At 39.1% G+C, this 27416-nt stretch overlaps 2 protein-coding genes across 11 annotated transcripts in view; one reads left to right on the plus strand and one right to left on the minus strand.

The window, feature by feature from the left end:
* DAP3 (death associated protein 3) overlaps positions 1-1755 on the minus strand; it is a 29165-nt gene extending 27410 nt beyond the window's left edge. For 4 of the 8 annotated variants that reach the window (XM_033857476.1, XM_033857469.1, XM_033857471.1 and 1 more), the window contains exon 1: positions 9-52. In XM_033857476.1, the coding sequence (XP_033713367.1) occupies positions 9-37 (29 nt within the window). In that variant the 5' untranslated portion in view covers positions 38-52. Of the gene's footprint in view, positions 1-8; positions 53-1366 lie in introns of those variants that run through there. The other 4 variants (XM_033857482.2, XM_019933592.3, XM_004315190.4 and 1 more) reach the window with 3 other exon arrangements.
* A 684-nt stretch (positions 1756-2439) lies between these two features.
* ASH1L (ASH1 like histone lysine methyltransferase) overlaps positions 2440-27416 on the plus strand; it is a 213205-nt gene continuing 188228 nt past the window's right edge. For 2 of the 3 annotated variants that reach the window (XM_019933568.3, XM_073806371.1), the window contains exon 1: positions 2440-2578. The gene's annotated coding sequence lies outside the window, so the exon portion shown is untranslated. Of the gene's footprint in view, positions 2579-15264; positions 15419-27416 lie in introns of all 3 variants that reach the window. The other variant, XM_019933579.3, reaches the window with a different exon arrangement.

A 27416-nucleotide genomic window follows, 5' to 3' on the forward strand; every position in this document is an offset into this window, starting at 1 on the left:
ACAGTTACCCAACTTCTTTGAGCCTCAGCCTTCTCATCTGTAAAATGGGGGTAAGATGATCTATTTCAAAGTGTTGTATAAGGATTAAACAGGAACACAAGTTCTCTTGGCATGGTATTCCACAAATGTTAATTCTCTTTCTCTTCTCATATTTTAAGTATCTAACATTCATTTCAACATTTCCATGACTTGCTTTGCACTTGACTACAAAAGAATATAAAAGAAACGTTACATAGTCCCTGACCTCAAATTAAAAGTGTTCTTGGTAGGGTAACACACCTGCATACATGACACAATTAAAAAAAAGATCAATGGCTCCTAAATGGCTCCATGAAAAAGTTGGGACTTAAGGTTAGGAAAAGCAAATATATAGTGAGGTAATTAAGGCGGATTTCCCTTTAAAAAAAAAAAAAGCAAACAAATAAAACCTGATCCATATTTTGAAATATAATATGTTAAGGGGGAAATTTAGGAGTGTCTACTTGAACTTTAGAGCTTGAATAGGCCTTTGAGATTAAGCTTGTACAGTGATTTTCAAACTATTCCCAAATCCCTACAAGTCCACAGATGTGAAGGAAAAGGGAAACCCAAGTGGATCCCTCACCTAATTTATTCAGTTTACCCACTGGGTGAAACTAACGATTACTAGAATAGAAGAAAGCTTTGGAATTATCTGTGTATTTTAATAGTCCATAGTTCTCCTGAATTCAATCATCAAGAAAAAGTAAATGTTCATGCAGAGTTTTGTGAAACAAGTATCAGTAACCACGGAAATCTGACAGACCTAGTTTTGCACTGTTTTACCAACGATTTGGAAGAATAGAACACAAACTACCAATTACACCCACAAACTTTATCAACATCAAGAGTACTGTGAACGATAACATTAACTCTCTGCACTTTCCCTGTGCCTAGGAGCTAGTTCTACTTTACACATATTTTATTATTTTACTACACACCAACCCTGAAGGCAGATTTGGAGTTAACTAATTTTTATGTTCAGTTTTTCGTTTCTTGTTGATAAGGAACTAAGAAGAAGAACTTTCTGAAGGACACACAAGACACGGGAGATCGAGTCCAAACCTAAACTTGAAATATATGGTGTCCTTATCCTCTAACATAAGGCTGCCTAATGAGGTTGAAAATGCATCATCCATCCACGAGGTCTGTGTAAAAGTGCACAAAAACATCATCGCGTACAGACAGTGGTGTGAAATTCGAAAATCTAAGCTGGGTTTAAAAAAAAAAGGAAGAAAGAAAAAGCCGACCACTGAGCCGGTTCCTTCTTGGGTCCTAGGTCCGCAACACAGAGCCCGGAGGGAAGCCCCCTAGGAGGGTTGCCGGCCCTACTGTCCTCACTCCCTACCTCATGGAGGCTGGGAGTCCCGCTCCTTTCCCTCATGGGTACAACCCCCGTGGCGGTTCACTTCCTCACCGAGAGTCGCGGACCAGCTCTCCCGACCCGGTAAACCGCAGACACTGTCAAGCGTTGGCTGCTCGGCGATCGTCCCGCAGCAGAGACTCAAGCTCGGGTCGTACGGCAGGAAGCTGCTCAACGCGCAGCCGCCGCGGCCTCCAACCACCGGCCAGCGGAGGGGCGCTAGGCCGCCCCCAACCAGCTCACTGCGGCCAGGACGAGGCAGGGGAAGGGAGCCGCGGCGTCGCGGCGCCGCGGCCAGCGAGGTAAGTAGTCATAAGTGTCTATCCGCCACTCGGGGTAACTCCTGTCCTAACGGCAATCTCTGCCGTCTTCGCCTGTCGTTTTCTCCCCCGCTTCTGCAGCCGACAGGAATGGAACAGTCCCGCGGGGGGATTGTGGGAGGCGCACGCGCGAGGGGTGGAGGGTTTGTGGGGGGGGGGCCGGCGGAGGAGGAGGCGGCGGCGGCAGTGGCGGCGGTTGGTGGCAGTGGGGGCGGGGAAGGGGGGGAGGAGAGGAGAGGAGGTGGAGGAGGAGGCTTGGGCTCTCGCTGCCGAAGGTACGCGTGAGGGCCCGCGGTAGAGCTGGCTTGACAGGGGCCAAGGGGAAGTGGGGGACTGTGCGAGGAGGCGCCCCAGAGCGAGTGCGTACTGGCTGGCGGGCGCGCAAGGCGGCCGAAGGCGGTGGTTGGTGGGAGCAGCGAGCGACGAGCCCAGATACACTCTGGCGCGTGCGGGCGGCCGTGCGCGCTCCGCCGCCCGGGTCGGGTGAGGGGGGAGGACGAAGGGGGAAAACGCGAGGAGGGAGGAGTGGGAGGTGGGGGGGCACGAGGCTCCCTTCGCTCCCTCCCTCCCAAGGAGCTGCCGCCGCCGCCGCTCTGCCGCCGCCGCTCCCGCCGCCATTTTGGGTTCGCTTTGCGGAGGGGGAGACGATCCTCGTCTCGGTTGCGGGACCCGCCTCCCCTTAGTTTCCCCCGCTTAGCCCCACGCCTTTCCCCTCTCCTCTCTCGCATTTCCGCCAGTCCGCTCACCCGGTGGCCGCCTCCTGACAAGCGGGAGGGATCCGCTGTGGACCAAGGGAAGCGGAGGAGCCTGGTGGCGGCCGCCCCCTCTTCCCCACTTCCCTGCACTCTCATCTCTCTCGGCCTCGGCCTCTGACACGGTGAGTAGAACCGCCTGGGGAGGCCTTTGGGCCTAGGTACTCCCTCAGCGACTTAGTCCTTGGCTTCCTGGGAGCTACTGTCATCTCCCGGACCTGGACCTCCGGGAGAGCGGTGGTAAGGATGGGGGAGGGGAGAGTAGGGAAGGGGATCCTGAGCTTACCGGGAAGTCCCTCCTGGCGGGGGTGAAGGGGTGTCCCTGACAGGCGGACTCCTGGCTTGGGGGAGGGGGCGGGAAAGTAAGCGAGTGGAGGCGGAGTCGCTGTGCCCCTGACAGGTTAGTTTGTTGTGGAGGTAGGATTGGGGCATCCCCCATAGTCCTGTTTGTTTCGTTTAAGGGATAAGAGCGGCAGGAGGAAAGATCTTCTGAGGGTAGTTTACGTGTACGATCAGATCTGTGGTGTCCCTGACACGCTGAACTGTATGTAGGAAGGATAGAATGATCTCAGTGTTACAAGTTTAATAAATGTTACTGGCTAATTTGTGCATTGAAAGATATGTTTTTGGTCTAGAAGACAGATGGTATGTTGGTGTATAGCGGCTGTGTTTGTGTGTGTATGCGAGGAAGGAAAGTGTTCCGGAAGAGTTTGCTTGTATTTGTATAAGTGTAACGGAGTTCCACTTATAAGTTAGTTTATTTTAAAAATAAAACTTGGGGTGTTCCCTGCTGGTTGATATGTATGTGTATTTTAGGGTTTGGGAGTGCCTTAATACTTGCTGGGAAAGAGAAGTCATGGCAGTATTTTAGAAATACAGCATGTAAATGTGGGGTCAGGGATGGGAGAAACTTGTCATAGCCAGTTATTCTTAAGAATAGTCTGTTCCTCAGAATAGGGTGAACTGTGTAGATGTGAAGGCCCAGAACATTTTTACTTGAACAATTACTATGAGGGTATAAAGAATGGATGGCCTTCTTGTTGATCTGAGTTTATATTAACACTTTATAATGGAATAAAGCTTTTTTATTGTTCAGAATGCTCTTGCAGTTTGTTTGTGATCCTAAATAAATCTCTGTGAGAATGGTGGGATGGGTGTTTCCTCCCATTTTACAAAATAGCAAATTGAGGCATAAAGAGATAATTTTTCCAATGTCATGTGTTAAATTGGTGACAAACTTGGGTCTATAACAGATATTTTGACTACTAATTCAGTAGTATATTCACCATACCATGGCGTCTCGGGAGGTCTTTGTCAGGCAGATCTGAGTTTATTGGAAAGATAGGGGCATATTGACTGGTTGGATGGTATTCGGTAGAGATCAGTTGTGTCAGACAGAACATAGGTTGTCCTTGCCAGGTTAGCCTGTGAGAAATGGGTATTCCATGACTCTGTTACTTTCTGCTTATGGAGGAAGCATAGCATTTCTGACACTTTAGCTTGTATGTTTGAGGGAGGCATGTTTAACTTGTACCATAGCAGCTGCATGGGGGCTGACAGCTTAACTTTAAGGGAGGAAGGATCTTCTTTCATTCATTCAACAAATATTTGTTGAATAACTCTTCAATAAATGCTCCCTGCCTTGGGGTGGGAATAATCAAGGTGACCCTGTTGAAACAGCCTGGGTACATATGAGGGGATTTGTCTTTGACAGTGATAAATATTGAGACAGTGATACGTATTGAGTCGAGTGAGGCTCACAGGTCAGTGTGGAGTTGAAACTAGAAAACCTTCCTAAAAAGCCTATTCAGTTTGGAGGGAATTTAGATCTTCCAGACATTTTAATATGGAAGGATACAGGTGTATTTAAGCATCTAACAGGGTGACCAGTTTGTGGTACAGTGTGCCACCTTTTGCATTTTCTTTTGGCATTTCCAAGTAAACTGTTTTTGGGATCTGGAATTGTTGATGTTTGTGCCTGTGGATATTGGAACTTTTTGGCTTGGCTGAAGAAATTCTTCCAGAGGCTAATTTTGTACTAAGGATCCCCTCTATGAATATGAGGGAAGAATACTTGAATTAAGCCAACTTAACTATTTCTTGGAAAATGGAATGTTTTTGATTTGCTAGATTAGCAGTTCTTAAAAGTTTTTTGGGGTCACTTATTCTTCTGAGAATCTGTTGAAAAAACCCTCACTGTAGAAAATGAGCATGAGCACAGTCGCACGAATTAATGCATACAAATTTCAGAAACTTAAATTATAGTGAAGTATTAATAGAACCAATTTATATTCAGGTCTCATTTAAAAGCTTTTTTTTAAAAAAATAGCTTTGTTTGGGGGTAGAGATGTTGGTATGAGTTTCAGGTGAGAGGTTCTTTGACAGTGTTTGAGCATGCTGACGATAAGGAGAACTTTAAGATCTTTGTTTTTTATTCTTTGTTTTTTATTCTTTATTCTTTGCAGATTGATTTCTCCAGTGTTAATACATGATTCTGAATTAGGTGATAAGAGAATATAACACAAATGTTTATAGCTTTATTCTTTTTCATTATAATAATTTGTATTCTCAAACTCATCTCTTTCCAGTTTTGCATTGGGACTGAGGTGTTTTGAAGCTCATCTCCTGGCATTTATCTTAGTTATAACAAACGTTATTGAGTTATTTTTATGCAGGGGACACAAAGATGAATAATATATGGCTTCTGTCCTTGAAGCTATTCTAATCCTGTTGAAGCTATGAATTGCGTGATAGTGGGGGCTTTCTAAAGGGCAAGGTGGATTGAAGCATGTTCCTAGAAGTTGAGATTTCATGACTTAGTTGCAGAGAGGTTTTGCTATTATTCTTAGGAAGTTACAAAGTCTTCACATTCTGTATGCAACTTTGTAGCTTAAAAAATGTGTTTTAATATCATTTGATATTTTGGGATGACGAAACTCTTTGAAAAGGAGGCAAATGTTGGTAGCATTCCTGATCTTGTCTTGGATATATTTCTATAGTGAGTTTATGTAAAAAGGTCTTAATGTCATTTTGGATATGCATGTATATAGACAACACTTCTGGGATGAAATCCAGTAGCTATTTGACAGACTACCCATGAATCTAGTACTGAAAATTAAAAGTAATTACTGAATTTTTAAAGAAAAGAAATTCAGAAAGGTGTTTTAATAGTACAGATTACAGGATTCAGTAAGATAATGGAGATATCTTAAGAAAAATGGTCTGATTGTCTCTTTATTGTCATGTCCTCTGTGTAAGAATGTCATGTAAATTTGTGAAAAGTTTAATACTTCCTGTAATTTTTAATTTGGGTAGTTGGTTCATGGGTTGTTTTTTTTTTTTTAAATAACATGTCATATGTGTGTGTAGTGTGTCTATATCTGCATATGGATAACATATGTATATAGTCTCCTATAATGTATGAGATACTTCACAATTTAAAAAAACAATGCTTGCAATAATTACAAAAAATACACAGGATCTTTAAGGATCGAGAATAGGAAGTGATTTTCATGTCCTATTCTTGAGTTGTATTCTAAAATGTGGAGTATAACTTCCCTATATCTTGCTAATAAGCACTGTGTCTTTATAGTATTAGCAGTACCACTTGAGGCTTTATTCTAAGTCTTCCATGCCTTACAAATAAAGAATCTGGACACATTCAGTCCTGCCTAAAATGATCTACCTGCACACAGTGGAAAAGTTTTACCATATGTGTAGGTGGTGCGTCTCCATTAAATAATTTCATATTCTTGAGTTATGCATGTTGATCTGAGTGTTTTAAAGGTAACATAACACCTTATATTACTTTATATTATAATGCACTGTGAGGTCTGCTTTGTGCCAGCCTTTCCAGAAGCATGAGATATCTTAACCCTGGCTATCATAAGAGAGGGAAACGAAAGCAGTTTTTGTTTTGAGCTATATTGCTAGTCTTTTTAAAAAAAATCATCCTTCTTTAAATTACTTGTAATTTATTTGGTTTATATTCTTTCGTTTGGAGAGGTTAGATTTTCATACTTATGATTTGTCGTCTTAGTTAATGATAATTGTCGTTTCATGGTTTAGAAATCACTTTCTTAAAAAAAAAGAAATCACTTTCTTAGTGACTGTCTCATTGGGGGTGTTGATGGCAGTGTGTTTTTTTTTTTCCTTCTATTTTTTGGCCACACCACCCAGCTTGAGGGATCTTAATTCCCCAACCAGGGATTGAACCTGTGCCCCCTGCAGTGGAAGCTCTGTCTTAACCACTGGACCATCAGGAAGTCCCGGCAGTGTGATGTTGACACAACATGATAAATTATGGCTTCAAGTAATGATGAAATTTAACTAATAATCTTATTGCTATTTCAGAGTTCTGTTTCCTTCATTGAGCATCTAACTTTTTTATGTTTGAAGAGTATATAAAATTTTGTTTTTAGCATTAATAGTTTTTGCTTTCCATAGTTTTTAGTCATTTGCTCTCAGACATATGCAAGTTGATGACAGGAGTGTATACTTTTTTTTTTTCATTTAATTTTGTTCCTTTTTTTAAGTGTGGAAAATTTCTAACATATACAGAAATGAAAAGAGTAGTATAGAGTTCTCATGTACTTAACATCCAGCTTCAACAGTTATTCACACCCAGTTATCACACTATATCCCATCTACTAGCCTCTCTTCCTCCTCCCTCGCTTTGCTTATTTTGAAGTGAATCTTCCAGATGTTATATCACTTCATCCATAAATTCAGTGTGTACATTCTTTTAACTCTTAAGTGGGGAATTATTTCCCCATAGTTAGGTTTATATAACTTTTCAAATAAACTATCTGATGATAGTTGGAACTTCACTACTCATACCAAATACTTGCAATCTGTATTACCTGTCAATAGGAATTCCCTCTGCAAACTAAAAGAAATGAGCTGAATAGAAATTTACCTCACTGTCTTTAGATGTTTGCATTGAAAAATGCAGTTAGTTGCTATGTTTCCTAGAAAAGTTTATCAGCTTTTTTCAAACACACGAGTGAGAAATAATGTCTCTTAGTTCTTTTGTTTGTTTTGTTTTTTTAGTCATAGTGACAAGATGCTGAAAACATTTCCTGGTTGCTCTTGGTTCCTCTTGATTTTCTAACTGGATCTAGTTACCACAATGAAATCAGATGATACTGGTGATGTTGAATAGGAGCTGAAATTGGTCTAAAATCAACTTGCTTTATAAAGAGAATGAAATACACCTTGTTTTGAGTTTTGAAATTCTGTTTGTGGATGTTTGAAAATACATATCAAAAAAACCCACAAAATACATTTCATTGCTTAAACTGCTAAATATGAACCATGTTACAGAGCATGGTTATGATGAGTAGAAATACTGTAGAACAAGAAAGTAAATATTCCTATTGAGTTATGAAGATGAAACAGAGTATAGAGATTTGAAGTGGTTGCCAGTAAAGTAGAATATAGATGTATATCCTTTCCTTCCAGAAAAGGCTGACAGATGAATGTGAATTCCATCACTAATGAAAATTTGGTCAACTTATCTTTTGTTACTTCTTTTGTTATAGTCCCACAGTAAATAAATCATGAATTTTGCCTTAATCTTCTTGTTTTACATTTTGTTCTATCTTTTCTACACTTGATACCAAATCACTCCTCTCATTCAGTTTTTTTTTTTTTTTTTTTTTTTTTTGGGTACGCGGGCCTCTCACTGTTGTGGCCTCTCCCGTTGTGGAGCACAGGCTCCGGACGCGCAGGCTCAGTGGCCGTGGCTCACGGGCCCAGCCACTCCACAGCATGTGGGGTCTTCCCGGACCAGGGCACGAACCCGTGTCTCCTGCATCGGTGGGCGGACTCTCAACCACTGCACCACCAGGGAAGCCCCTCATTCAGTTTTATTTGTCCTAAGACCACAGGTGGACAGTGTGTCAGATTATAAAGGAGCTATATCATGGCTTCTTGGTGTAAATGACATTGAGAATGTGGTAGAGACATTCCTTATGATAAGGTTTCTTAAATTCAGCACTGCTGAAAATGAAAGCCCTAGAGTTTAAATAGTAACATTTAAAGCTTAACAGGGCTTAATGGAAAGAATTTAAAAGATTGTCTTCGAAAGAAAAACTACTAATTCTGACATTTGAGAAAATGGAGGAGTGAATTAATCATGTATAATCATTATGGGTTGAACAATATTTTATATATATAATATATGTATATGAGGATACAAAGATTGGAGAATAAGAATCTCAAACAAGTAGAGATTCCATGTATATGATTGATAACTAAATGGTAACACAAGTTGGAAAGTTAAAGTTTAGGTGCAGAAGCGTATCAAAGAAAAAAGAGCAATCACCTTAAGACTGCAATTAGTTAGAGATTTAAGTTAATTATAAAAATAATTCTGAGTGTGTGTTTAAGGGGATAAAACCCCCTCAAGTGTAGAGCAAATCAGCGTTTAATTTCTTCTGAACAGTAATTCTTCTGTTTGTTCATTGATTCATCCATCATTCAGCCAACTAACATTTTTTCAGTACTTACTCCATTAGCATTTCTGTGCTTAGGTGTTGGGAAAAAAATTAGGATTTTTTTTTTGGTTTGTTTTTTGCCTGAAGCGAGTTGTGAATCTAGTAAGAGGAACATCATGTTAACAAACTTAATATATGATGTAATACATTTCTCCCAGGTAGAGAGGGGAGAAAGTTATTAAGTCTGTGGGGAGAAAGGAAAGGTTAGGGATGGCTTCTGACCAGTGGGAAGAGACAGGTTTTAAAGGATAAATATGAGTTATTCAGTAAGGTATAGCAAGAGCATTCTAGGTAGAGGAAGATCATCTGCAAGGGTATGAAAGTGAATATATCATAGCAGAATGAGTTCAGGGGACTGTAATTTGAATCACTATAGAACTTTCCACCCATTCCCCTATGATTTCCTGTGTCTTCAGTGCTATATAAGGTTGGCCTTTGTGCTTAGAGATCATCAAAAAAATAAAGATTGAACTATGTTCAGTACACTCTACTTACACAAAATAGTATATTCTTACAGTTAAAGGTAATTTTAACAAAGATTCAAATGAAGAAAATAATTGGTTCTCTTTTAGTTACTCAGAAAATTTTTACTAGAATACACTCCTTCAGCATTTTAATTAATCGGACCTTGTCTACAGTAGTTACCCAGGCAAATAAAATAATGTGTAATTGCTTTTCTTAATAATGAAAAATCTCCCAGCCTCTACATTGGTATATTTCTCCTCAATTTGTTGCAAATTTCAAATAGTGGTTAAGACTGTGGACTCTAAAATCTGATTGAGGGATTTTCCTTGTGGTCCAGTGGTTAAGACTCTGCGCTTCCACTGCAGCGGGCACGGGTTCAATCCCTGGTCGGTGAACTAAGATCCAGCAAGCCACGCAGTGTGGACCAAAAAGAAATCAAATTGAGTACGCTCAGATTCCAGTTTTGCTACTTACTATGTAACCTTTAGCAAAATAATAAAATACTTATGGTCTTTGGTTTCCTTGACTGTAAAATGATGGTAATACTTGTAGCAAAGGATTGTTGGAGGATTGTATGAGGTAATATGTGTAAGTTCTTAGCTTAATTTGTGTCATGTAGCAAGTGCATAATACAGATGTGCTGTTATTTCATTTCCTGAAAAGAGAAATTTTTTAAGGAAAGCAAATGACTTCCCTTATATATATTTCCTATAGGAGGTAAGAATATGTAAAATATATTTGTGAAAGTGTGTATAAACAACTTATTTACATGTATACATGTTTTTTCCTGATTCTTGGTTTATCTTATTTTCCTCACATGTGAATTCTACTTTTGTTTTTTTCCACTTAACTCCAGGTTAGGTGTTTGTGTTTGGCTTCATTTTACCTTCTTACCAAATCAAGGATTTGTCTCCAAAGTGAACAGGAATATATCTCACTGTGTGAATATTTTGGGGTGGAGAAGAACCTTAAGTCTTTGAACAGAATTGGGTTTAGTTATGACAGTTCTCTTTTTAAAGCTGATCACAGGACTTCCCTGGTGGCGCAGTGGTTAAGAATCCGCCTGCCAATGCAGGGGCTACGGGTTCTCGCCCTGCTCTGGGAAGATCCCAAATGCTGTGGAGCAACTGAGCCCATGTGCCACAACTACTGAGCCTGCGCTCTAGAGCCTGTGAACCAAAACTACTGAGCCCATGTGCCACAACTACTGAAGCCCACACGCCTAGAGCCTGTGCTCTGCAACAAGAGAAGCCACAGCAATAAGCCCGCGCACCGCAACGAAGACCCAACTCAGCCAAAAATAAATAAATAAATTTATTATTTTTTTAAAAAGCTGATTAGTATTTCCTTTGAGTTTTAGGAGCCCAGTATAGTCTTCTAAAGCAGAACCCATGTCTTTTATTAAACCACCTCATTTGATTGAGAAAAAAGACCAACGTGTATTCACTGAGTGATTATTATGTGCCAGGCACTAGGATACGGTCACGAACAAAATAAGGTCCTTGGGCATTTTCCTTTTCCTTCTCCAGGACAAGATCTTTCAGTATTGATTTAACATATTGCTACCATCATATTACATGTGGTTCAAGCAAAACTCGTTCTTAAGGTATAGTAAAGATTTCTTGGGATACATTATTTTATGCCAGAGCAAACCAATTCTAGGAAAAAATCTCTAACTCTTGAGGAATCTTTATCGTATGCCTGTGGTTTATCAAGGCAGTCCATTGGACAGTTAGGCCTTTGGGGTATCAGTGGGTTAAGTCCTCTGTTCAGAGTCAGATAAAAACCATCATTCTGCCTCCTGTGCCTTCCAACAGAAGGCGTTCAACAAGTATTGATTGTATACAGTTGGCCCTCCATATCGTTCTGCATCTGTGGATTCAGCCAACCACAGATCAAAAATATTTGGGGGAAAAGAAATTCCAGAAAGTTCCAAAAAGCAAACATGAATTTGCCTCATTCCGTCAACTATATAGCATTTACATTGTAGTATTTACAGCTATTTATGTAGCATACACATTGCATTAGATATTATAAGTAATCTAGAGATGGTTTAAAGCAGCAGTCTCCCACCTTTTTGGCACCAGGGGCTGGTTTCGTGGAAGACGATTTTTCCATGGATGGGCTGGGGATGGTTCAGGTGGTAATGTGAGCGATGGGGAGTGGCAGGTTAAACTTTGCTCACTCACCCGCTGCTCACCTCCTGCTGTGTGGCCCGGTTCCTAACAGGCTGCGGACCACTACGGGTCTGCAGCCTGGGGGTTGAGGACACTTGGTTTAAAGGATAGAGGAGGATGTGCTTAGGTTATATGGAAATACTATGCCATTTTGTATAAGGGACTTGAGCATCCCTTAGGTTTTGGTATGTGTAAGGGGTCTTGGAACCAACTACCTGCAGATACCGAGGGAGAACTGTACTTTATGCCAAGTACTGTGCTAAGCCCGGGGGATAGAGCAGTGAATAATGATAGGCAAGAATCACTGCCATCATGGTACTCACTTTCTAGTGAGTGGTAAGATAGATATTGTATACATGGATATGATGTCATAGCATTCCAGTGATAAGTGTTCTGTTTTTTTTTTTTTTACTATTTATTTATTTGGCTGTGTCGGGTCTTACTTGCAGCAAGCAGGGTCTTCGTTGTGGCACGCAGGATCTTTTAGTTGCGGCATGTGGGCTTTTAGTTGTGGCATGTGGGATCTAGTTCCCTGACCAAGGATCAAACCCAGGCCCCCTGCATTGGCAGCACGGAGTCTTAACCACTGGACCACCAGGGACGTCCTTCAGTGATAAGTGTTGTAAAGGAAATGTAAACAAGGTAAGGGGATATTAGGTAGTTAGGGAAGTCCTTTGAGGCAGTAGTATTTGAGCAGAAATCTGAATGATACGAAGGACCCCATGAATCTATCTGGGGCATAAGCATAAGTGCTGAGGCAGTAGTGTGGTGTATTTCAGAAATGGGAAAGAGCTGGGACAGAGTAAACAATGTAGGGAAGAATAATAGAAAATAGGGAAAAGAGGTAGCCAGGGCCTAGATAATGTAGGGACTTTTAAGACTTGACTAAGTGTCTAGGTTTTATTCTGGACTTGATAGGAAGCTCTTGTGGGGTTTTGAGCAGGGAAATGACTTGGGCTAATATATACACTTTGGAAGGCAACAGTAATGCAACCAGAGTGATCAGTCAGTAGGAGGTTGTGATATTTGAGGCAAGAGATGATTATGAGTTGAACCTAAAGTGTTATCAGGGAGATGGATTTGGGGATATATTTTGAAGGTAGTAGGGAGGATAACCTGGATTGGATGTGTGGTCTGAGTAAAAGAGTAAGTCAAGAATGATTCCAGTGATGGCCTTAACATTTGGATGCTATTTACTGAGATGACGAACACTGGGAGAAGCAGGTTGCGGGAATGCAGATATTAAGTTTGGTTTGGATATACTGACTTCAAGTTTTCTATTAAATGTTTCTGGTTGAGATATTGAGTAGGGCAGTTGGGTATCTAAGTCTCAAGGTTGGGGCAAATGTAAATTTGGGAGTTGATCAGTGTAGAGATGCTGTTTAGAGCCATGGGACTTCATGAGATTACCTGGATAGTGAATGTAGAGAAGAGATGAAGTTCTTGGACTGAGTTGTGGAGTATTCTTGACACTTACTAAAAATGCCAGGGTTGAAAGAATCTTTTGATAATTTTAGGGATAATACTTTGCTGACTAAGAAAACCTAGCAAGTACTAACTAGTCAAGACATAGAGACAAAAATAAAATGGTTGAGGAACAAGTTGCTATTCTTTTATCTGTTAAATAGCTCTTTGTGTCGCAGAGCTCAGAACACTCATTTTATGTGAAATTAAGAACCAGAGTGCCTATTTCTACTTGGTTACTCTGAAAAGATGGCCAGAATAGTCATTAGGTTCCTAGATATCTGTTGTGGAGGGCAACATAAGGTAAAACAAATAAATACAAGTTTATAAAGTAATGAATGAGGTGTCAAAAGAGATGAAGCTGCTTACTCATTAACAACCATTTCTAGCTTTGAAAATTTACAGAGTAAGAATGAGATCAAGCTGTCTCCTAATTTCTTATGTAGCCTATCATTGGGCATTGTTATACCTTCCTTTTATTAAGCTGGTTTTTCATCTGTGCACTTAATTAGTCAACATACCTAACCTGCTAGAATACATTTGTAAGATGTAACTAATACTTGTAACTCTTAGGGGCTTAATATCATTTAGGTCGACTTACTGCATTTTGCAGGACATGTTTTTCTGGATGTGGGTAAAGATCTATGTAAATACATTTGAGGTATCAGAAATTGGAAGGAACAGAAATGACAGACAACAAAAGCAATCACAGTGTATAGGTTTTTTGTTTTGTTTTGGTTTTTTTTTGGCTGCATTGGGTCTTCGTTGCTGCGCGTGAGCTCTGTCTAGTTGCAGTGAACGGGCTACTCTTTGTTGCGGTGCCCAGGCTTCTCATTGCTGTGGCTTCTCATTGCGGAGCACGGTCTCTGGGCACGCAGGCTCGGTAGTTGTGGTTTGCGGGCTCTAGAGCGCAGGCTCAGTAGTTGTGGTGCATGGTCTTAGCTGCTCCACAGTATGTGGGATCTTCCCAGAGCAGGGCTCGAACCCATGTCCCCTGCATTGGCAGGGGGATTCTTAACCACTGCGCCACCAGGGAAGTGCCTATGTTTTTTGTTGTTAAAAACCTATCAGGAACCCTCTTAGCTAATGCATGAAACATATCCTCTTGCTTGAGCACATGACTTCACACTTGCCGATCCACCTCTACCATTAGGAAAATGTAGGGCCCATCTGTTGAATTGGCACTGTGCCTAAAGGCTGGTAGTTTTGGACTTCGTCAGTCCAGGAAAAGGAATTAATTCCAGAACATTAAGGGGAAACTTTTCTAGTAACAACATATTCCCTGGAGTTTTTCTGATCTCTTGTTGCTGTTTTACAGAAATCACCAGAGAATTAAGGATCCATATCATGTATGGATCCTAAGTCTAAGTCAGAATTATCATTTGTATATATTAGAGAGCCTGTTCTCTTCCATGTAAATGGTGTCCTTAAGAAAACATTAACAAAAATTTCCAGATAGTTAGAGGCAATCTTCTTAAGTAGAATTGAGATGTTTAAGAAAGTAGTATGATTGGGATTCAGATAAGCCTCGAAAAATATTTCTAGATGAATCTGTTCCACACAAATTTGGAAACTATTGACTGAGACTTAGAACTAGGTGATTAAAAGTGGCTACCTCCAAGTTTCTTGTTTCATAAGCATCTTAATTATGCATGTTATGGAATGACAGTTGCATTATTTACTTGTTCTTCAACAGGAATTGCATTTAAAAATGGACATAAACTCACATGGGATGGTGGTGGTTAGATGGTGGTTTAAGTAAATCTTTGCTGTACTGTCTGTTATCTGGCCACCTTCTTTTTCTCTTCACCATTTTGATAATGCAATAATTTATGGAGAATCATTAGTTAAAGCAACATACCAGTGTTAGAATGGCAGACTGGGTATAAGAAAAGTAATTCTCCAAAATCAGTAAAATGGCAGCAAAGTGATAATCGTGACCCACCCTGATTGGCTTCCAGCATACAGTTACCAAGCCTCCCTAGCTATATCCCACACACATCTCTGAAATGCATGCGATTTCTGAATCCAAACCTGACCATGTGCCTTGGCAGGACACACTCTTTAGCACTCTTCAAGATCCTGCCTACCTCTTTAGCTTTGTGTCTCACTGGGCTTCCTACCCTTGTGCTTCAGCTGTTTGGAACTGTCATCATTCCCATACACGGTTCGTTTATATCTCCATGACTTTCATGTTCCTCCCAGTGCCTGGCCGCTTAGAGAACACCCACCCAACTTCTGAGACAAAGTTCAAGTTGATGCTGTGAAGCCTTACCTGGGCACCTCCCCTCTTTTGGTGAACAGTATGCACTCATTTGTCTTTGGCATATACCTAGGAGTGGAATTGCTGGGCCACAGGGTAAGCATATTTTTATCTTTAGCAAATACTGTCAAACAGTTTTCCAAGTTGATTTTATGACTTTATAACTTTATCAGGCTCTACATCTTCCCCAGCTTTTGGTGTTGCCATTCTTTTAAATTTTAGCCGTTTTGGTGGGTAATAGTATTTCATTGGTATTGATTTGCATTTCACTGATGACTGGTGAGTTTAAGCAACTTTTCATGTGTGCGTTGGATGTTTGGACATCCTCTTGTGAAGTACCTGCTCTTAATATATATTCTGAATGCAATTCCTTTCTCAGATATATGCGTTGCAAATATCATCATCCAATGTATGGCTTCCCTTTTCACTCTCTAGGTGGTGTCTTTTGATGAACAGAAGTTCTCATTTTTCATAAAGTCCCATTTGTCTTTTTTTTTTCCTGATCTAGTTTGAAGAGGCATGTAGTTGTGGGTAGGAGGAAATGGAGAATTACTTATTAATAGGCATAAAGTTTCTGTCAAGCAAGATGAATAAGCTCTAGAGATTTATTGTATAGCATTGTATGTATAGTCAACAATAGTGTATTGTACACTTAAAAATTTGGTAGATCTCATGTTAACTGTTCTTACCACAATAAAACAAAATAATAAAAAGATAAAGAGGTGTGTAGTAGGTGGCAGTCTATTGAATGGAAACAAAAAGGAGAGGAATACATTAAGGAAATAGCTAGTCAGTATTAAGATAATGGAGTTAGAAAGTACATCCAAAAGCTATTGGGTTAGTTTTCTCAATTTCATGTATATATGAACAAGACTTGAGAGGTGTGTGCTTATGGTACTTATGTATATTTCAAATCTTTTAAAAATATGTTTTTATTGGATTTGTGTTTAATTATAAAACTTACACAAATTCTGTAACAGGGCAAGGAAAAAAATATTTATAAACAAGATTTTTCCCGTTTACTTCCAAACCTTTTCCCCTAAAATAACCAGTGCTATCAGTTGATGTATAATCATTCATATTTATTTCTATGTGCATACAAATACATATTTTTTTCTACTCTTTACAAATATGAGCTCATGCTTGCATTTTTACTTAAAAATAGCATACATGGCTGTATATTTGTGTGTGAGTATATATATATTTAACTGTTTTTGTGTATGTAGCACATCAAGGACTGCTATAAGTATCCTTTTATTGGTGCTTTTATTTTTCTATGATAGAAAAGATCACTTTCCAAAATGATGGTGGCCACTAGTGCCCTCTTTCCCACCTTGCCAGTATTAGTTGTTATCAGTCTTAAATTTCAGCCAAAGTGATGAGTGAAAAATATCTTAATTCACACCTCCCTGACTACCAGTGAGGTAGATCATCTTTTTATGTTTCTAATTATTTCTATGTCTTCTGTAATTGCCTGTGCATATCTCTGTATGTCTTTTCTTACGTACTACTTTATAGAATAACTTTGTATGTTAGAGATATTAATCCTTTTTCATGTTCATTATATTTTCTCCCAATCTGTTGTTTGTCCTTGATTTTGTTTACATCTTACATCACGGTATATAATGCTTTTATGTAATCAAATTGGTCACTTTTTTTCCTTTATGGTTTCCTGATTTGCTTAAGGTTTCTCAACCATAGGCTATAGAAATATTCACCAATACTCTTCAAGTGCTTTTATTTGTACATGTAGCTCTTAAATCCATGAGGAAATTATTCTTTTTTTAATTAATTAATTAGGCTGCATTGGGTCTTCGTTGCTGTGCCTGGGCTTTCTTGTTGCAGTGAGTGGGGGCTACTCTTCGTTGCAGTGCACAGGCTTCTCATTGTGGTGGCTTCTCTTGTTGCGGAGCATGGGCTCTAGGTGCACAGCTTCAGTAGTTGTGGCATGCGGGCTCAGTAGTTGTGGCACGCGGGCTCAGTAGTTGTGGCACACGGGCTTAGTTGCTCCGCGGCATGTGGGATCTTCCCGGACCAGGGCTTGAACCTGTGTCCCCTGCATTGGCAGGCGGATTCTTAACCACTGTGCCACCAGGGAAGTCCATGAGGAAATTACTCTTGTGTTTAATGAGGAATGGTTCTAACTTTGTCTTCTCCAAGTAGATAACCAGTTAGGTCAGCATGCAACAAAATACCAAATAACTCAGCTTCTTGCCATATTGAAATCTGTTAATTGAAAAAGGTTTTTTCAGGACTGCCACTAGTCCATAATCTGTTTTTATGTAAACTAGGAAGGGAATCCCTTCCACAAGAAACTTTATTTTGATCCACCAGAAAAATGTTAAATAGCTTTATTGAGATATGATTCATGTACTATACAATTCACTAATTTGAAGCATACAGTTCAGTGGTTTTTAACATATTCATATAGTTAATGCAACCATCTCCACTATCTAATATTAGAACATTGCATCTTGGTACCCATAGTCACTCCCCATCCCAGGTATTCCCCTTTTACCCTAGCCCTAGGTAACCACTAATCTACTTTCTGTATGGGTTTGCTGGGTTTGGACATTTCATACAAATGGAATCTTACAATGTTGTCTGTTGGAACTGGCTTCCTTCATTTAACATAATGTTTTCAAAGCTCATCTATGTTGTAGCATGTATCAGTACATCTGGCCCTCCATATCCATGGGTTTCACATCCGCACATTCAACTAACCATGGATTGAAAATGTTTGTTGGGGGGGGCTTCCCAGGTGGCGCAGTGGTTGAGAATCCACATGCCAATGCAGGGGACATGGGTTTGAGCCCTGGTCCGGGAAGATCCCACATGCCGTGGAGCAGCTAAGCCCATGCGTCACAACTACTAAGCCAGTGCTCTAGAGCCCACGAGCCACAACTACTGAGCCCACGAGCCACAACTACTGAGCCCACATGCCACAACTACTGACACCCGTGCGCCTAGAGCCCATGCTTCACAACAGGGGAAGCCACTGCAATGAGAAGCCTGTGCACCGCAAAGAAGAGTAGCCCTACTCGCCGCAACTAGAGAAAGCCCGCGTGCAGCAACGAAGACCCAGCACAGCCATAGATAGATAGATAGATAGATAGACAGACAGACAGATAGAAAGAAAGAAAGAATGTTTGGGGGAAAGAATTCTGGAAGGTTCCAAGCAGCAAAACTTGAATTTGCTGCACACAGCTATTTATACAGCATTTACATCTTATTTACAACTATTTATGTAGCATTTACATTGTATTAGGAATTAGAAGCAATCTAGAGATGATTTAAATGCATGTAGGTTATACACAAATACTATGCCATTTTATATAAGGGGCTTCAGTATTTTTGGATTTTGGTATTTGTAGGGGTTCTGGAACCAGTTATCTGCGGATACTGAGGGATGACTCTACTTCATGCCTTTTCATTGATGACTAACATTTCATTGTATGGATAATGTTCCTGTGAACATTTGTGTACAAGTTTTTGTGTAGATAAAATTTTTTACAATATTTATTTATTTATTTATTTTTGGCTGCGTTGGGTCTTTGTTGCTGCACGCAGGCTTTCTCTAGTTGCAGCGAGTGGGTGCTATGCTTCCTTGCTGTTTGCGGGCTTCTCGTCGTGGCTTCTCTTGTTGTAGAACATGGGCTCTAGGCACGGTGGACTTCAATACTGTGGCACGCGGGCTCAGTAGTTGTGGCTTGCGGGCTCTAGAGCGCAGGCTCAGTAGTTGTGGCGCACGGGCTTAGTTGCTCTGCGGCATGTGGGATCTTCCCGGACCAGGGCTCGAACCCGTGTCCCCTGCATTGGCAGGTGGATTCTTAACCACTGCGCCACCAGAGAAGTCCAAGATAAATGTTTTCATTTCTCTTGGGTATATGCCTAGGAGTGAAATTGCAAGGTTATGTGGTAACTCTGTTTAGCCTTTTGAGTAACTGCCAGACTGTTTTCCAAAGCAGCTGCACCATTTTACATTCCGACTCCAATTTTTTCACAGAAAAGTTTTATGGAAAATAAATATAATGTATTTACAATGTAAATGGTACCCTCTTGGAAACGACTCTTTTGTTCAGTGTATAACCAAGTGGATTGGCCCTGAGTTGACAGCGCTTAATCCTGGTCAAAGTGTAATAATTCACTAATGAGAAAATCTTTCTGACGTTAACTTCTGCTTCCCTCCTGTTGCCATTTTAGAATTCCCTAGGGATAGAGTTCAATGTCCCTACATGTTCCTTGCAACCATGGACCCATCCCTCCTTTTTAATTTAATTTTATTTATTAAAAAAAATTTTGTTTGTTTTTTTGTTTATTTATTTTGTCTGCTCTGGGTCTTAGTTGTGGCATGCATGCGGGATCTAGTTCCCTGACCGGGGATTGAGCCTGGGCCTCCTGCATTGGGAGTGAGAACTCTTACCCACTGGACCACCAGGGAGTCCCCATCCTTCCTTTTTTTAAAAAACAGTTGAAGTTATATATATTCGATTTGTATTAACTTTGCTTGTCAGGAAGAATTAAGTAAGCTTTGATTAGATTATCTGTCTGACAGTCGATGAGTATAGTTTTTTCCTAAGGATTAGCTTTGGGAATTCTTTCTGTGTATATTTTCCTCTTGTGGCTTACTAATTATAATTTATGTCTGCTATTTCACTTTCCTGTTCTGAATTTCTGAAGTAGTTTGTTGGTATAATAAGTATTTCTTTGGTCATGAGACACATTCTTTCCTCCCAGTTTAATGTTTCTGAAAGTAGGAAATAATACAACTGATAGTTACATTTAATGTGGTAGTGGCTTATAAAAAAATTTCCTCCTGAAAATGCGGTCATTGATTCATGAAGCCTCTTAGAATCAGTGGCATCTTGGAATTTAAGAAATATATACAATACATAAATAGAAAAATAGCTAGATTTACTGGTGATTAGTACTTTGAAAGTTAGGAATTGTTGGTGATTGTCCCTGTCTTTTAAATAAAGGGTTCTGTAGCTGAGTAAAAAAGCTTAATTTGTCCAGCTTTTTAAGTGTAGTTTTTGTTGTATAAGTCATTTAGGGACATAGTTTAAAATTTTTTGGTATCTTCATGAAGATATTTTAGCTTTTTCTGATTTCAGTGACTTATGTAACATCAGTGATTCAGTGGTTTAATGTAAAACATCTTAAACCAGTTAGGAAACTGCTTACTCTTTTACTGGTGATATACATAGAGCTTATTTTTTAAGTTATAAAAGCAGTATGAGATTAAATAGTGTTTAGACAATTAAAATATCAGTTCTGTGCTTCCCTGGTGGCACAGTGGTTGAGAGTCCACCTGCCGATGCAGGGGACACAGGTTCGTGCCCCGGTCCGGGAAGATCCCACATGCCGCGGAGCGGCTGGGCCCGTGAGCCATGGCCGCTGAGCCTGTGCATCTGGAGCCTGTGCTCCGCAACGGGAGAGGCCACAACAGTGAGAGGTCCGCATACAGCCAAAAAATTATATATATATACACATATATATATATATATGTGTATATATATATCAGTTCTTTAATATTTCAATTTTCATTTTGTCTGTTCTCTATATACGTGATTAAAAATATAGTAATATGCATGTTGGCTTATTCAGTCAATAGATACTTATTGAATGCCTTTTATGGTCCAGGAACTTTACTAAGGATATAGCAGTAATAAGGCAGATAGGATTCTTATTCTCATGAAACAAATGGTCTAGTGTAAAATATGGATATTAAGCATATAGCTTACTGGTATGATAAGTTTTAAGGGACTTACAGTATGCTATATGACCCCCTAACAGGGAGATCTCCCCTGGTCTAGGGGGTTAGGAAATGTCTCCCTGATAAAGTGACCTTTAAGCTGAGATGGAAAGGATGAGTAGAAGTCATCAAAGAAGCAGGTAAAAAAGAGTACTAGGCAGAGAGAAGTAACTATGTTCTCCTAGAGGGAGGAAGACAGAGACATTTGGGGAACTGAAAAGTACTTAGAACACTTGTATGTCACACATATGTTACTGCTTTTGGGGCTTTTATTTGCCCCTGCTGTGCTTATAGAAGAGTGGGAAGAGTGTGGCTAGAGTTAGGTAGGGGCTGATAATAACAAAAAAGTAAACGTAAACAGTGGTGTGTGTGTGAAGTACTTTTGTAAGTACTACTCATGTATTAGTTCATTGAACCCTAACAACAGTTTCTATTCATGGATGAGAGAACAAGGCATAGAGTGCCTTGCCCAAAATTAATATACCAGAACTGGGATCTGAGCCTGTGCATTCTGGATCCAGAGTTTGTGTCTTTAACTACTGTACCATACTGAAAATTTAAGTTATAAATTATGATTAGGATAAGGGAGTTTTATATCCAAAGGTCAGTATGAAAGCATCCAAAGGTTTTAAGCGGAGAAATGACATAATTAGATTATTTTTAAAATCATCCTTCTGGCTGGAGGAAGGGACTGGAGGAGAGCAAGGTGGATATACAAAGGAGTTAGAAGGCCACTACTATATTTTGGGTAGGAATTGTTTTTTTGGACAACTCAGTGGCAGTGGAATAGGAACTATGTGTAATCAAAAATTATTTACGTGGTTTTCACAGGTTTTGGTGTTAGGTTGAGAAGTCAAGGATGATCCCCACATTTCTGTGATTACTTAGCTAATATGATATATTCTAAGAAATATTATGGTCATTTATAAGAATTTTAAAGAGCATGAAACCCAGGACAAATTAAAATGCACAATGAGCTATGAATTTTTAAAAGTTTTGTATAGTTAATTTATATCTGGTTTTGAATGTTGAGAAATACAACAATGATTACAGTCTCTAACTATGTTTAATAAATACCACAAAGGAAAATGAAAATTTATCATAGATGAGTCAAGCTAGATTTTACTTATTTTAAGCTAAAAAGCTGCAAACATTGTTTAGTCTGCATTGTGTTAATTTTAGATATGTACTTATCCAAAAAAAATGTTATTTTTACGTATTAAGGAAAGTTAATAAGATAAATTACCTTTCTTACCAAGTTAAAACTAAAACTTATAAAACTCCTTTTATTTTATGTTCATATATTGTCATACTGCCTCCCTCTGTATATATCATGTGCCTATATTTCCATCTGTCTACTTGACCTTTCTACTTAAATGTTTCACAGGCATCTAAAATTAAACACGTTTATTACTGAACTCTTGATCTCCCCTTCTGTGTCATTCTGGCAAACAACTTATAGAATGCTAGCCCTGTGAGGGCAGGATTTTTGTGTTTTTTTGCAGTGCTCTGTAAGTTTCTGTTACATAATGAGCACTTAGTAAATATTTGTTTAAGGAGTGTCTAAATGGTACCACCATACAATTCTATGATTGCTCAAGTCTTCGTATTTTATTTCCCTCCCCTACTACTTCTTACTGATAAATCATATCTATTATACCTCTAAAATATCTCTTAATCCATCCATTCTTTAAAATTTTCCAGTGCTACTACCCTAATCTGTCAATCTTATGACTGTTATTCCAGAATCAACTTTTACTATTTTTCTAATCATTCTCCCACAGCAACCAGAGAAGTTTTCTTAAAATGTAAATTGTATCATTACTCTCCTTTTCAGAGCTTCTTTTTGAATTCCATATCTTTCATGTAGGCCAACAAGACCTTCTGCAAGCTATTTTCGTTTAACATTCCATTTTCGTATTGTGCTGTTCTCCATTTGGTTTACCTACTGTTAACCTTTACAGTCTCAGGGAGTTTTTACACCCACTGTTCCCTATTTTTGGATCATTTTCACCTCCACATTTTGCCTGACTATTCCCTGCTCGTACTGGGTCTCAGCTTATAGTTACATGTTTTTCTAAGATATGTTCCCTGCCCCTCCACGTTTCCTTGATATACTACCTCACATAGTAGTACCTTCACATTTATTAGGAGTTATATGTATTTGTATGATCAGTCATTCATTTGTATCCCCTGCTAAATTTGAAGTTCATGACACCAAGGACTATATTTGTATTACTTATGACTATATCTACAATGGGTATCACAATTCTCAAAACATATTTAGAGACTGTGAAAATATTTATTGAATGGATGAAGGGATAGATTAAGAATGGTGAATCCATAAAGGAAATGGTGGACTGGTTAGAGAGGTAGTTGGAGAGCCAGTAGAATGTGTGATCATAGCAGCCCCGTGAGAGTTTCAAATATCAAATATGCCAAATGTAGCAGAGAGGAGTAATAAGATGAGGACTAAAAATGATCTTTGGGAGGCAGAATAACATAGTGTTTAAGAGGAGCCAGGCAGACCTAGACTCTACCTTTTATTGGCTGTTAACTTGTCTTTTCATCTCTAAAAAGAGAAGAATAATAGTAACTACCTCATGGTGATTGTGAGGCTTAAAATGAGATAATCTGTATAAAATTTTTAGCATAGAGCTTTGCACATATTAAGAGCTCAGTAAAACTTTGGTATTTTTATTATTTTTAAATTGCTAATGCTAAACCCACTGTAAGGACTCAATATTTGTAGTACTTAGAAATATATACAGTTGACACTTGAACAAAACGGGGGTTAGGGGCGCTGACCCTCCAAGCCGTCGAAAATCCACATAGTCAGCCCTCTGTATATGCGGTTCCTCCACGTCTGTGGATTCAACCAACTGCAAATCATGTAGTACTGTAGTGTTTACTATTGAAGAAATCTTCATTTAAGTGGACCTGTGCAGTTCAAACCCTTGTTGTTCAAGGGTCAACTGTAATTAGCAATTTTCTAAAAAGTTTGTTCATAGCTAAAATGATCTGGGAAAAAGGGCTTCATGCGGTAGATTAATGTTAGTTTCCCTTGAATTTGGGCTAGACTGTTTTGGATTGTTTCAATGGTCTGAAAATGTAAATCCCAAAGTTGCACGTGAGATGAATGTTGAATTTGCCTCTTTGAGCGTGAATGAAGAGATTCTAGCATTCTTAGTTCTGTGTTTCTCCTTGCAACTGTGTTTTAAATTGAATGTATTATAGTAGGAACCAGAATAAGTTGTGTAACAACATAGCATCCTTGCCCCTGGATGGAAGACCTAGATTGTATAGATACATCTTTCCAAAAGCTGAAAGAATATCATTCACAAAGAACATTGCTTTGAAAATTCAAAAACAACGTCTGGCAGCTGCTGTAGGGACTGCTTTTCAGGCAGTTTACATTTAGTAGATAAAAGCATTCTTTGTTGTGAAGTATCTTCAGAACTTGGATTTATCTTTACTAGAAACACTTAAATTTGGTATGTGGAGTTTGCCAATCATGATTTTCCAGTCTTACTGCCTAAGTGGATTCACAGAATATGCCCAAAGGATACTATTCTTTTTTCTCCTTGATCAAGTTAAGGAAACGTAATAGTTCTCTATTCCTACATACATTTCTAGGGTAGTGATCAATATTTTCAAATTAATTTCCTTTTCAGTTTATTGATACTCTGCTATTATTTAATAATCTGTGTCACTTGGTTTAGTTTTTTCCATTTTTAAAATGAAGAGAATCATGCTCTCCAAACCCTTCTCTGGAATGTTTTGAGAGTGAGTAAGTGCTGGTAAAAAATGCTTTGAGTTCTTTGGAAGAAATACAGAAATTCTACTTTATATATTTATAAATATACATTAAGACTTCTGTAATTCTTCCATTATGAAAATCAAAAATTATAGGGAAATTTTAAAATGTGTGTACTTGTGAGTAGTGTATGTAAAAGTAGTTGTTTTTGTATAAATTATTATTTGTTTTTATTCCAAAAAGGATTTCTTTTAATAACTAACCAATAAGATATTTGGCAGGTCCATCAGTTCACCATTAGTAACACGAAACCCTGGATGGGCATTTGAATTTAAGAAACAAGAAAGAGGAGGGAAAAAACTAGAAAAGGAATAAATTGAAGCCAATAACATGTAACCCACATAAGGCATGGAGTTAATTTAAATATTTATTGACTACCACCTATGTGCCAGGTACCGTTCTTGATGCTAGAATAGTACATTGAACCAAATTGACAAAAATCTACTTCCATGTGGACTTTACATTCCAATGGAAGCGTGTAGACAATAAATAAATATATTGTACACCAGATGGTGAAAAGAGCACAGGAGAAATAAAACAGGATGAGTGTGAGAAGAGGTGGGATGGGTGTTTTTCTATTTTGTAAAGGGAATGCCTCTTCTATAAGTTATATTTAGGCAAAGACATGATGGAAGTGACAGAGCAAACCATGCAGTGATCTGGGGAAAGGGTTTTCTAGTCAGGTAGAATAGTAAGTGCAAGGGCCCTTAGGTAGTATTTTCGTTGAATTTGAAAAACAGACGAGTACCTGTGCCCCTCCCCCCCTTCTTGGAACTAAGTGGGGAGACTGGTAGGAGATGGAAGAGAAGTAGAGGGGATTGTAGGGAATTTAGACCATTGTAAAGACTTTGGCTTTTACTTTGAGTAAAATGGGAAGCCATTGAAAGGGTTTTTGAGCAGAGGAGTGACATGATATGATACAGGCTTTAAAAAGATTATCCTGCTGTTGAGAAGACTATAAAGAGATACAAAGGCTGAAACAAGGAACCAGTCAGGAGGTTATTGAAATAAATAGTACAGGGCAGATATTATCAGTTGGATCTGATTGGTAGCTGTCAAATTAGTGAGAAATAGGTTCCACATATATTTTGAGGGTAAAGAAGACTTTTCTGACCGAGTGGACATATGGGGCATTAGAAAAAGAAAGGAATCACAGATGATTCAAAATTTTTGGTCTAAATATTTCTGGTTGGAGTTTCATTTATTGAGATGAGTAAGCCTGTGGGAAGAACAGATTTGGGGAGCTTGGCGAAGGTGAATTGACTTTGGACATGTTAAGCTTGAAGTGCCTAATTATTAACTATCTAGTCAGCGTGTCAAGTAGGCATTTAAATATATGAATCTGGAGTTCCAGGAGGGGTCTCAGCTGTTCTCTGTCTGGACATAGAAATTTTTGAATCATCTGTGTTAGATGGCATTTAAATTCAAAAGACTGGATCTGGTCATTTAGGAAGTTAGTGTAGACAGAAAAGGAAAGAGCACGCCCTGGGGGCACTCCAGTGTTTATAGAGTTAGGGGAGGAAAAGAAGAACTGGCAAAGAAGACTCCTTAATCAAACACTTTAGTACTTCTGCACTGAAGTGTATGACTGTTCATAGAAATTGTGGTAATTAAGGCCAAAATGGATCCAGATCAGGTCAGGTCACATTTTGTCACTAGGGTGTTACGAGAAAACTTTTGATTTTCAGAGTTTTGAATTTCAGGATGTGAACACATCGTGGGGAAGACAGGACTTTGTACTTTTAAAGGAAAGAAAGCACATGGCACAGAAGCAGAAATGAACATGATTTGTTAGGGACAGTAAAGAAAACAGAATTTTTAAAAAATATTTATTTATTTATTTATTTCGCTGTGTGGGGTCTTAGTTGTGGCACGCGGGATCTTTGTTGAGGTATGCGAACTCTTAGTTGCAGCATGTGGGATCTAGCTCCCTGATGAGGGATCAAACCCGGGGCCCCTGCATTGGGAGCTTGGAGTCTTAGCCACTGGAGCACCAGGAAAGTTGAAGAAAACTGAATTGACTAAATCATAGAGGATGTGTGTTGGGAAGTAAGGAAAGATTAGTTTGAGAAGTTAGAGCCAGATTACGAAGAGCCTTGAATGCTATTGTGAAGTGTTAATCTATGAAGTGGTAGACAACAAGAATAATTGTCATATGCAGTTGATTTGAAAATTACTCTTTCAGCTGTTTGTGTGAATGAATAGAATAGGAATACACTTTAGTCAGTTGGCCAGTATTTGTTGAGTACCTACTTAAAATGCTGCTAGCACTGCTAATAAAATCGTCGGCACCTTCTATTGAGCCTTGCTGAGTGCCAGTCATGGGGCTATGCATTCTACTTACATTTCTTGTAGGAGTTGTAAAAGTTGTATCATATGATCTTTGCCTTTGAAACTCTTATAATCTTGTTGAAAGAAAAGTCTTAAGGCACATAGTTTAAACTATAAAATATTCTACTGCATAAATGGAACTTTCTGAGGGATAGGATGTTCTTTTTTTTTCCAGATACTGGTCCTGGATC

Source organism: Tursiops truncatus, chromosome 1, assembly GCF_011762595.2.
Source record: "Tursiops truncatus isolate mTurTru1 chromosome 1, mTurTru1.mat.Y, whole genome shotgun sequence".
Classification (NCBI taxonomy): domain Eukaryota; kingdom Metazoa; phylum Chordata; class Mammalia; order Artiodactyla; family Delphinidae; genus Tursiops; species Tursiops truncatus.